General features: G+C 42.3%; 1 protein-coding gene across 4 annotated transcripts in view; it reads left to right on the forward strand.

Moving 5' to 3' along the window:
- The window catches only part of mvb12b.L (multivesicular body subunit 12B L homeolog), a 234,764-nt gene that overhangs the window by 150,919 nt on the left and 71,588 nt on the right, over positions 1–12,257 (forward strand). Inside the window, exons 1-2 of one of the 4 annotated variants that reach the window (XM_018228850.2) lie at positions 1,108–1,402; positions 7,337–7,441. The exons of 1 other annotated variant lie outside the window; for it this stretch is intronic. In XM_018228850.2, the coding sequence (XP_018084339.1) occupies positions 7,391–7,441 (51 nt within the window). In that variant the 5' untranslated portion in view covers positions 1,108–1,402; positions 7,337–7,390. 4 annotated transcript variants of the gene reach the window in all.

A 12,257-nucleotide genomic window follows, 5' to 3' on the forward strand; every position in this document is an offset into this window, starting at 1 on the left:
CACCTGCAAAGGGGGGTGCGAGGTCGGCCCAAACCCGACCATCCTGCAAGTATCGGCCCAGGCCCACATATTACTAGTCCCGAAGCCGGGAAAAAAAAAAGAGCCGAAGTCAAAGTCCTAAAGCCGCAAAAAAGACCCGCAGTCAAGAAAGGAGCCGAAGTTGAAGTCCGGCAGCCACGAGTTCAGTTCTACTGAACACCAATGTCTGTTTTTTGTTTTTTTTAAAGCCCTAGCCACCAATGTATTATTTTAATACTCTATAGGTCCCTGCCACCAATGTTTTAAAAAAAAAAATATTCTCAGGGGGCCCCAATGTTTTTTTAACTTGTAAGGGGGGCCCTGCCACCAACATTTTTTTTAACTTGATGGGGAGCCCTGACCACCAATTTTTTTTATTTTTTTTATAGGGGGCCCTGACCATCAATGGCTTTTTATATCTTGTGTGTGTGGGCAATGATGTCTGGGGTGGGGCTTGGGGGCTGGGGTGGGCAGGGCCCCGTTATTTCTAATAGTGGCCCCTGCAAAGTTTTCAGCTATCGGAGAAAATTTAACAGTTTCTATGTTGTGGGCTGATAATCGAGTGAACTCCATGTTTAGGGGCTGGATCATTGTAAAATCATTGCCATGATGGTGCTTTTTTTAAAAGGGTGGGTCTGGTACACCCCAAACCTCTATCTGTCCAGCTAAAGGCATACAATGTGACAGTTGCACTGTAATATATCATAGCATTAACTAAAGCTAACTAATTCCCTTTCAAGTTCTTAAAATATCAGTTTGGAAATCCAAAAGTCCATCATCTGGGTATGTGGGGAAACATCGGAGTGAGTGGGCACTATGACAGAGAGACCTAGCTGCGTAGGCGTGAGAAGAATTCCATAGGGGGTCTCATCTTGCTTTGTTGCTATGATGTCGGTAGTGTTGCCGACTTAAAACAATGAAGACTCTAGCCTGAGGGTGCAGAATGTTTGCCATGAATAGAATTACACATACAGGCCCAGCCCCCACATATGGCCCTATAATCGCCCAAGCCATTTCCTTCTGCTCAGCCAACATGAATGGTCGCCTTTAACTGTTCCTGTGCCGGGGCATGTCTTTGTGTCAGTGACCAGGCCACATTTTTTTGTTTGTGACCTTCTTATTCAGTTTGTAGCTTAGCTTTTGTGCGGCAGTGACATGCTAGATCGGTTCTCAGAACCTTGCACAGTGGGATACCGATTGCTTTCATACAAGAGTTTCAGTTCAAAGCAATGAAGTTATCTGTACAGCAGCCTTAATCAGACAAGAACATACAAACATGTAAGCATGAAGTTAAAAGCTTGAAGTTAAAGGAGAGAGTTTGTGTGAGTACTGAGAGAGAACAGAAAAGGGGCAGCATACAAAGAGCCACAGGCAAGAATTTAAGGTAAGGGGGACGTTTCTCACCCTGACCAAACAAACTATAAACCACGCAAGAACTTTTCCAGCTGCACTAAGGATTTCCATCATTACTATTGCTCTAAAGAACTCAAACTACAACTCCCAGCATTCTCATTCCGACCGGGTGCTAGTAATTATAGTTCAAAACTATCCAGAACCTTTGTCCTTTTTGCTTAATGATTTGCAAACTGATATTCCCAGTAAGTTTTCCTTACATGGCAACCTTTGTTCGTGCGATAGTATTATAAATTATATTATAACTTATTTTGTTTGTTAGAACTATTATATATTCAGTATATGACAATATTGATGTCCAGTCTCTGTTTTCTGGTGTCCTATCAGGCTCATATATAGTCTAGAGCAGTGATCCCCAACCAGTAGCTTGTGAGAAACATGTTGCTCACCAGCCCCTTGGATGTTGTTCCCAGTGGCCTCAAAGCAGGTGATTATTTTTTAATTCTAGGCTTAGAGGCAAGTTTTGGTTGCATTAAAACCAGGGGTACTCAAACTGAGCCTCCTGTAGGCTGCCACATAGGGGCTATCATTAGCCAATCACAGCCCTTATTTGGCACCCCCTGAAACTATTTCCCTGCATGTGTTGCTCCCCAACTCTTTTTACATTTAAATGTGGCTCACAGATAAAAAAAAAAAAAGGTTGAGGAGCCCCGGTCTAGAGCATTGAATATGATTCAATATTTTATAGGACAGAAAGCACAAGTGCTGAAAAGAGAAGCTTTTTTTCACCTACAGTACAGGTTCTCCTACACTGTAGAGCTGATAAAGCCATTGTTTATGGCCAGTTCACCAGAAACTGAAACTGTCAGTTTATTCAATGTATGTATATCCTTTTGCCCTGAGAATGCTCTTATTCTCACATGAACTATAGACATTGATTTGATTTTAGTGGCATCTGTTGTCTGTAAATCAGAACTGCCGGGCACATATGTTCCAGTAGACTAAGGGGTAGAATAAAGTGTGGTTATGACCCCTGTTATAAATAATTGTAAATAGCAGAGTAACTTGCTGAAGCCATATAAATAAATGTTGATGTTAAATATGCGCAACGAAAGGCCAATAGCATACATTGGGGCAAATTCACTAAGCGCCGAAGTGCTTAACGCTAGCGTCAATTCGCTAGCGTTGGTCATTTGCGTTACTTCGCAAATTCACTAACGAACGCTGGCGTAAATTCGATAGTGTTACTTCGCACCCTTACGCCTGGCGAATTTTCGCAACGGACGTAACTACGCAAATTCACTAACGCGCGCATTGTACTGAATGCTACCTTTTACACTAGACTTCCTTCGCCACCTCAGACCAGGCGAAGCGCAATAGAGTAGATAGGGATTGCTTCAAAAAAAGTTCACATTTTTTCTAAGTCCCAAAAAACGCAGGCGTTTGAAAATTTTTTTGGGGCTCCCCTCCTTCCCCCCTACATTTCCTAACTCTTGGCAACTTAACTATACAGTGGGCACATGTGTAGTGCAAAAAAAAATAATTTATTTGATGTTTTAAAAGGTTTCCCAGGCTTTTGTAGTGATTGTACGTATTCCTCCATTGAAATTTGAATTTGGAACCGTATGCAAATTAACCATCCCTAGCATAACTTTGCTTTGCTTAGCGAATCAACGCTAGCGCAACTTCGCAACCTTACGCTACCCCTGAGCGCAACTTTGGATTTTAGTGAATTTGCGGAGCGCTGGCGAAACTACGCCTGGCGAAGTGCGGCGAAGTTACGCCTGGCTCAACTACGAATCTTAGTGAATTTGCCCCATTACCTTTTCTTCGCTGGTGGAGATTTTATTATTTTTTCGCCAATCTGTGTGCCCTTTAACTGCAGTGAAATCCACATAACTGCATACATGGGTGAATTTTGGCCTGGATATACTTAAGTATACCTCCCAATATTTTGGAAATAGAAAGAGGGACAAAAAGATTTGCTGCGCCTCCTAATCACATGTTCATTTTACAAAATTTGGCAGGTTATGAAAGTTTGAACACATTATAGTTTTGCTAATGAAAGTGAATTTCGCTTTAAGCTGCAAGTCACAGTTTTCTCAAGAGACCTGCTTATCTTAAATTGTTTCAATGAAACAATTGTTTCTTTGAATTGTTTCTTTGTTACAAAATTATCTGAAGTGCACTTGCCACGTATTCTGGGCTCTCTGCCACATGCCAATTAAGTTAGAAACTTTGTATCTTTTTCTGGCTGTTCAGTGCAGGAGATCAAAGAGAAAGTCGGGACAAACCCGGGACTGTGGGTTGAGCTGTCAAAATCAGGACTGTCCCACAAAAAACTGGACAGTTGGGAGGTATGCTTAAAGGAACAGTAACACCAACAAATGAAAGTGATTTAAAGAATTGACAATATAATGTACTGTTGCCCTGCTCTGGTAAAACTGATGAATCCCATTGTATGTTAAAGAGCTTATCTGTTATCTGCTGTGTAACCTGAGCCCTTTCTCCTTTAGTCAGGGCACACGCTCAGATTCTGGGAGATTAGTCGCCCAGCGACAAATCTCCTCTTCTTCGGGGCGACTAATCTCCCCGAACTGCCTCCTGCCTTTACATTCTAGCTCGGGGAAATTAGTCACCGTCGCTTCGTTTTCCGAAGTCGCCCAATGTTGCCTCACAAGGAAACTTCGGTAGACTTTGAAAAACAAAGCTCTCCGAGTGCAAGAATGCAAATCGCTGGCGGGAGGCAGTTTGGGGAGGTTAGTGGCCCCGAAGAAGAAGAGGTTTGTCGCCGGGCGACTAATCTCCCTGAATCTGAGCGTGTGCCCTGACCCTAAAATGGCTACCCCCATGGCTACACAGCAGCTTGTTTATATGAAATATAGTAGTCTTTCTGAAGCAAACACAACAGTTTTGCCAGTGCAGGGCAACAGTACATGATATTTTCATTAGTTTAAGGTGTTATTGTTCCATTAAGTATTTGGGACTGAAATCTACCCCGTGTGCAGTGATGGGGGTTCCAGTACTATCACACATATACATACGGGGGGCAAAGAAAAATGCTGGCATATGTGTGCTATTGCCTGTGTGATGCTCTTTTATGAAATTACTCCCTTCCATACAATCAAGCTATTAGAATTGTTTTGCACTCCACAATACAGAGGTATTCAATTCCTCCCATGATTCATCAGTAGCTTAAAAATGCCGTGGAATACTGGGATTTGTAGTTTTCAACAGCTGAAGACCTACAAGTTTCATTATAAAACTGTAGCTTTTAGTATGTTATATATTAGAATGTCCTATTATTAGCAACTTTTCTATTGCTCTTTATTTATCTTTCCTTTTCTGCTTGCCCTTAATCCTGGCAGCCAAAAATATATTACCCAGTGAGGCTACTATTTTATTGTTACTTTTTTTTATTATTTGTCTTTCTATTCAGGGTTCTCTGCCATTTATCTTCCAGTCTCTCGTTCAAACCATTCTTCGGTTGCTAGGGTAAATTGGAGCCTAGCAACTGAATGGCTGATGAAATTCCAAACTAGAGAACTGCTAAAGAAAAAGCTAAATGTTTAAAAACACACACACACACACAATAAAATAAGCAATAAAGACCAGTCATATTTTTTTACTGAGGTTCAGGGTTGCCCTGATCACAGAGCAGTAGACAGGAATGTAATCCAGGCTTTCCAATTACACAGGAATGTTTTGGCCTGGGTTACGATGAGGAAAAACCCCAGGTTTCCAGAGGCACAGGAATATCTTGGGGGCAGAGTTAGTGAGACTAAACCCCAGCTTCCCTGAGGCACAGGAATGTCTTGGCCAAGTTCATATGGAGGTAACAAAGGAATGTAACCAAATAGTTCTGAAGTACTGAAATAACATGGCCAAGGTTGCATACAGTAATGTAACTAATTGTGGGCTTCCCTAAAGCTGCCCATAGATGTACAGATTTTATGTCGTTTGAATGATCTTTCTACCTGCAACTAACCATCCAGACTAAAATGGTGGTTGGCCTTTAATTTAACTTTTAGTATGTTATAGAATGGCCAATTCTAAGCAACTTTTCAATTGCTCTTCGTTATTTATTTATTTTTTATATTTTTTTTTTAGTTATTTGCCTTCTTCTTCTAACTCTTTACAGCTTTCTAATAGGGGGTCACTGACCCCATCTAAAGCAAATATTCTATAAGGCAGCTTTCTAATAGGGGGTCACTGACCCCATCTAAAGCAAATATTCTATAAGGCTACAAATTGTTATTATTGGTACTTTTTATAACTCGTCTTTCTATTGAGGCACTATCCTATTCATATTCCAGTCTCTTATTCCACTCAATGCAGTGTCGGACTGGGACACCAGGGACCCACCAAAAAACCTTATACCAGGGGTCCACCAAAAAAACCTTAGACCAGGGGCCCACTATTATTCTTCCTCACCTCACTCAACCTCTATTCTCCTAGTCTATTTCTTTACATGATATAATCTGTTATTCCATCTATTTAGCCTCTCATTGAAATAGGGAATAGCCATGCATTAGGCCAAATGATTAGCAGCATGAGGGCCCACTGACACCTGGTCCCACCGGGAGTTTTCCTGGTACGAAATATGTCGGGACAATCTACAGACGGTCCTAAAATCATACAAAACAAATTATCTTTGCGTCTATGGCCAGCTTTAGATACGGTACATTCTTGTTTCTCTTTAGTTGGCACCATATATTAATGTTAATCAGTTACTTAGTTGGTGATGTTAAAAAATGACACGCTTCCATCAAAGTCAACCTTTTTGCCAAAGCGAAACCCGCCTAAGGGCTCTTACACACGGGCGGTTTTTCCTGCACTTCCCTGCTTTGCGCTTTCTTCCATTCAGCCGCAGGGGAGTGCAGGAGTAGACGCACTCAAGTATTGTGAAGGGGGCTGTACTCACACAGATGTAAGCGCCAAATGCAGGTGGGACGCAGCATGTTGCATTTCAACGGCATTTGGTGCATACATGCATCTGTGTGAGTACAACCCCTTCACAATAATTGAGTATGTCTACTCCTGCAATGCCCTGTGGCTGAACAGAAGAAATCGCAACGCAGGGGATCGCTGGAAAAACCGCCCTAACTGCCAGCTGATCCCCCATCTTTTAGGGCACGTGCAGATTCGGGGAGATTTAGTTGGCTGGCAACGAATCACCTCTTCTTTGGGGTGACAATCTCCCCGAACTGCCTTCCGCCTGCTATAATGAGAAAACGCCAGCGCCATGGCACTCACAGTGCTTAGATTTCCAACGTCGTCCGAAGTTGCCTCATGAGGAAACTTTGGGCGACTTCGGAAATCGAAGCTCCACGAGTGCATTGCCGCAGACGATTTTTAGCAGGCGGAAGGCCCCAAAGAAGAGGCAATTAGTCACCAGGCGACTAAATCTCCCTGAATCTGCCTGTGTGCCCCTGCCCTTAATGATCATGTTGATTGATGAAATGTAAAAAAAAATATGTTTTAAAATACAGAAAGCATGTTGCCACTTTATTTCCCTAACAGATTATTGTTCATTTGACTGTAGTCATTTTGTTACAAAAACAAAACAAACAATGTTGCATTATTTACACAGGCTTTATGCAATGACTTACACAGGCATACCTAATTGCACAGACACATATACAAGTAGCACAGATTCCAGCATAAATGGAAATAAAACACACCCCTGCAATTGTGCATCTTGACCACTGGGGGGGATGTGTTCTTCCTCTTTGCTACAAACACTCACATGTCCACAATACTATGTGCTGGCTGTGTGGGGCTAAAGTTTAAATGCCCAGGGGGTGACTGATGTGAAATTCACAGCCGCCTGTGCTGCTTGGACAGAAGAGGGAAAGCAGGGCCTCTCTCGGAAGCCTGGCAGATTCTGGGTAAGGCTGGTGTCTCCCCTCCTCTTTTGCTTCTATGTGATATCTGTCTTTTTTTTTTTTTTCTCCCCGTTCAGCCTCTCCCCCTCCTTCCCAGACCTCCCTCCTGCTCTCTCCCTCCTCGCCTGGCAATGAACAGCTGCCTTTGCATGAAAAGAAGGGACGATTTTCCACGCTTAACAGTTAAGTGTCCATTCGTCCCTTACCTTGTGTACAAAATCAGCCTTCATACATTTGCATTTTTATTCTCTTTCTTCTACAGGGCTGGGGTGGGGGGAGGGGATGAGAAAAAAAAAAAAGGATGCTTTTTAATTTTAATATATATTTCAGATGTTTGGCTATGAACCCACCAGGCCCGAGTCCATTGGATTGCATATGCATCATTTAATCCTTTGCTTTGTGATGGCTTAAGGGTTAATGACAGTGGGGCAGAGAGGAGAATATCTATTTTCCTTTATGATATTTTTATTTCCCCTTTCTGTTGATTTCATCCTTCTTTCCTCCCTTTTCCACGGCAACTGCTGTGTGATTTGCTTCATGCCCCTCGCTGTAGAATGTACATAAAGCACGCAATTTGTTATGTGGTGTTCATGCAGAATGTGATCAAAAAGCCTGTGCGGTGACTGGGCAAGGAATGATCTCTGCTTATTTTTATCTGACTGCCAGGCATTTATATGACAGTAGGGGAGGCTGATAGGAGCTAGCGTTCTCTGTTGAGCTGAAGGAGGAGCGAGGCCTTCTGTTTATTTCTAGCCTATCACTGCTACACGTGTGTAAATACTTACAGCAGCTGTTTCCAGCCTGCATTCCTCTGGATGTTGCTGGACTACAACTCCCAACATCCCACTGACCGTGAGGTATTTGTGTCTGTTCTCATTGCAGTGCAGGCTTTTTCCTTCAGCTTTCAATGCAAATTTCAAGAACTGTATATGAAAAATTTGTCGTTTGCTTTTTAGAATTTAAAAGCCATAGTTTGGGACCAATACGTGTCCCAAGAGAAATGTATGTTTTTATTTATATGGCTCTACTGTTATACACAGCAACAGGTATTTAAACAATATTGAATAATAATGGAACAGACAGTGATCAATACAGTAATACAATATAAAAAATTACTTTTTGACACAAGATAAGGGCAGAGACACACATGGAGATTCAGGGAGATTTAGTCGCCCGGTGAAAAATCGCCTCCTCTTTGGGCAACTAATCGCCCCGAACTGCCTTCCCACTGGGTAGAATTGAAATCGCCCAGCGGGATGGCACTTGGAGCGATTTGTTTTCCGAAGTCACAGACGTTTCCTCATGAGGCAACTTCGGGCGACTTCAGAAAACAAATCACTCCAAATGCCATCCCGCCACCGATTTAGATTCTAGCTGGTGGAAAAGCAGTTCGGGGAGATAAGTCGTCCGAAGAAGAGGCGATTTGTCGTCGGGCAACTAATCTCCCTGAACTGCCTTCCCACTGGGTAGAATAGAAATCACAGAAGATTCCTCATGAGGCAACTTCGAGTGACTTTGGGAAATTGAAGCACTCCAAATGTCATCCCGCCAGTGATTTCGGGGCGACCAATCTCCCCGAATCTCGACGCGTGTCTCTGCCATAAAGGTCCCTTTCTTGTAGAGCGGGTGTAAAAATGATGGACACATATAGAGGTATGGGATCCATTATCCAGATACTCGTTTTTCAGAAAGCTCCCAATTACGGAAAAGCTGTCTGCCATAGACTCCATTTTATCCAATGAATCCAAATTTTAAAAAACGATTTCCTTTTTCTCTGTAATAATAAAACAATAGCTTGAACTTGTTCCAAACTAAGCTCTAATTAATCCTTATTGGAGGCAAAATCATCTTATTGGGTTTATTTAATGTTTGTATGATTTTCTAATAGACTTACGGTATGAAGATCCAAATTACAGAAAGATATGTTATCTGGAAAACCCCAGGTCCCGAGATATTCTGGATAACAGGTCCCATATCTGTACAGGTATGGGATCCCCATTATCCGGAAACCCGTGATCCAGAACGTTACGAATTATGGGATGACTGTCTCCAATTGACTCCATTATAATGAAATAATTTTAAATTTTAAAAATGATTCCCCTTTTCTCTGTATTAATAAAACAGTACTTTGTTTTTGATCCCAAGTAAGATATAATTAATCCTTATTGAAGGCCAAACAAGCCTATTGGGTTTTTATAATGTTTAAATGATTTTTAGTAGATTTAAGACACAGAGAGGGAAAGATCCCTTATCTGGAAAACCCCAGGTCCCGAGCATTCTGGATAATGGGTCCCATACCTGTACAAGGATAATAAGTAATACAATTTACAGTAGAAAGAGTTACCTCTTGTATATCAAACCAAACATATACTTTTTGCACATAAATGTCACAGCACTGTATGAATGTCTAAAACCAGACTATACAAATTCCATGCCTTAGACGGCCATACTCTGGCCAATCCCATATGGTATCCAAGGGGGTGAACAAACTAATAACGTGCAAATGGCCATACATGGTATCCACCTTTTTTGTTCAGGAGCTGTGGCTCTTCTCCGCTTCCCCTACCGAAAATCATACAGATCGGTTTTGCATAAGTTTAGTAGTATCATTCGTATCATGGGTAGGCCTGCATAAAGTATGTTTTCTTGGGATCATTAAAAAAAATGGGATGAGGTGGCAACAACAATATTTTAATAGACTTTAAAGCAAGAAAGTTCAGTATCAAATCCAGAAATGGGAAAACCCAGGACCCAATATTCCCAAAACTCTGGGGTTGGCACTTGGTTTTGTACAAATTAATATATGTACAGGGCTCCAGAGGCCTAAAAATACAGCCCATATTGCTATGGAGTTGACTTCCTTAAGAGTCTCCATAGGCATTTGGGTCTGTACTTTTAGGCTGCTGCAATTGTGATCTATTTATTTTTCATTTAAAGGAGAAGGAAAGATCCAATCGATGGGGTTGGCAAATGTTAGGGCACCCCCCAAGGATTGTATTTACTTAATTGGTTCCCCCAGGCCAATGATCCTGTTAGCAGAAAACTGGGGTATGTGTGAACGAGCGATCCTCTTCCTGATTCTGTCTTCACGCCTTTTTGTGCATGTGCATTAGAGTGAAAAGCTGAACTTTAACAAAAATGCTGCCATTTTCACTGCGCATACTGCACAAACATACGTCAGTGGGAGTTTGAAGAAAGGCGAAGGAAGGAACGAAGAGGATTGTTTGCTTGCAAGTACCTGGGCTGACGCATTTTTGCCCGTAAATCCCACAATTTTTCAGATTTTTGGCCTAAACCCAATGCAAGCTACAATAACTTCAAATTTAGATTGGTGCCTCTCCCATTGACTTATACAGGAGCTTGGCAGGTCTGAGAGATGGTGTATTTTCATAATAAATCTCGAAAAAAAAAATGTCCACAAAAAATTCGGGGTTTTGGCAAAAAAAAGCTCTATCAGAAAAATTTAAGGTTTAGTAAGTAACTGCCTAAATCTCCTACTAGTCATACTAGACATACATAGGCCAGCCCACCCGCACATTTGATGTTGAACGTGGTCACCTTTTATGATTCCATTGCAGTTCCCACAATTTCTTCAGGGGAAGGTATTGCATTTGGTTTTAATGTAGGAGAGATGCTGAACCACTTTTAAACCAAGCACAAGGCTATCTTTTGTGGAGAGCTTGGGGGGACAAGCTTTTTTGGACTACTGTAGTAGCGCCATCTTGCAGTCTTCTTACTCTGCATTGATCTTTTCTGTAGCACGTGCAGTCAAAGTTTGGCCTTACACTTTACTGCACATTTGTACAAGCCACATTGGTCGCAAGGGATCCCTAGGAGAGAGGGAAGATGGAGACATGGCATTCCTGCAGTAGGCCAAAGCCCAGTGCAGTTTTCAGTAAAAAGGAGCGCTGGCCCAGAGTCTTAGGTTAGCAATTGAGGGTGCCTAATAAATTGCAAAACCACGCAGTGATTATGCTTTTTATTCTTCAATGCTGTCCTCACAGGGAGGAAGTTCCTGATTTGGGCATCCTTATGCATCCACTAAGTATGCACAATATTTTCCCCAGGGAGGAAGTTCCTGATTTGGGCGTCCATTTGCATCCGCTAAACATGCTCAGTATTCTCCCCAGGACATTTTTGACTGGATGACCATGTAGCACTTCTTTGCCCTGCTCCTTTCCAATGTTTGCCACTGAAAGTTCTGAACTTACATCGAACACGTGTATAATGAGCGAGCTGGGAGGCTTACTTATTATGCACTTGTGTGTGACGAAACATGGCCATCCCCACCTGGAGCTCCCTTTTGGTTTGGGTGTCATAACATTGAATCAAAACCAACAGTCCCACTGCCCGAATACACACGGGCCCCTTCCATTTCTCAAATAATTCGTTAGTTATATCAAGTAGGCAGGCCCCGGACTCGCAATCTGTGGGTTCTGGCAAATGCCAGAGGGGCTGCTATAAGGTGTCATAGAAAGTCAGCATTTAGTGGGCTGGTGGGGCCTGTTTGGGCCTCTGTGTGGGCTGATTGGGCCTCTATGTACCTAAAATGCCTGGGGCTTTTTTAATTCTCAGTCCGGACCTGCAAGTAGGTAAGCTTAAGCATAAAGTGTTTTCCGTCTGCTCACCAGTTACATCTGTTAGTTTCGGGTGCACTTTCATGCTCAAAGCCTGGAGCAGTCCCCTCCTGGAAAAATATTTTAAGTATTGTTCAATAAATTCAACACTTACCAAATCTGTATGCTGACCCAGGTGCAGCCGCCCAGAGTCCGTCACTAAGAGAAAACGGCAATGTCGAAGTCCTGCAGTTTGTGACGGCGCTTTATTTAATGTACGGTGTCATAACATTGCTAGAAGCACTTTCTGGCTAAAATAGTAATGTTGCCCCCAACTGTAGTGTAGGCTTTATATAAGCCCACATCTCCGGTGGGGGGAAAATTGTTGTTATGATAGGTGCCTTTTTGCCTACTGTCACTTAAGCTGTTTTCCTCAATGGCA

Source organism: Xenopus laevis, chromosome 8L (genome assembly GCF_017654675.1).
Source record: "Xenopus laevis strain J_2021 chromosome 8L, Xenopus_laevis_v10.1, whole genome shotgun sequence".
Taxonomy (NCBI): Eukaryota; Metazoa; Chordata; class Amphibia; order Anura; family Pipidae; genus Xenopus; species Xenopus laevis.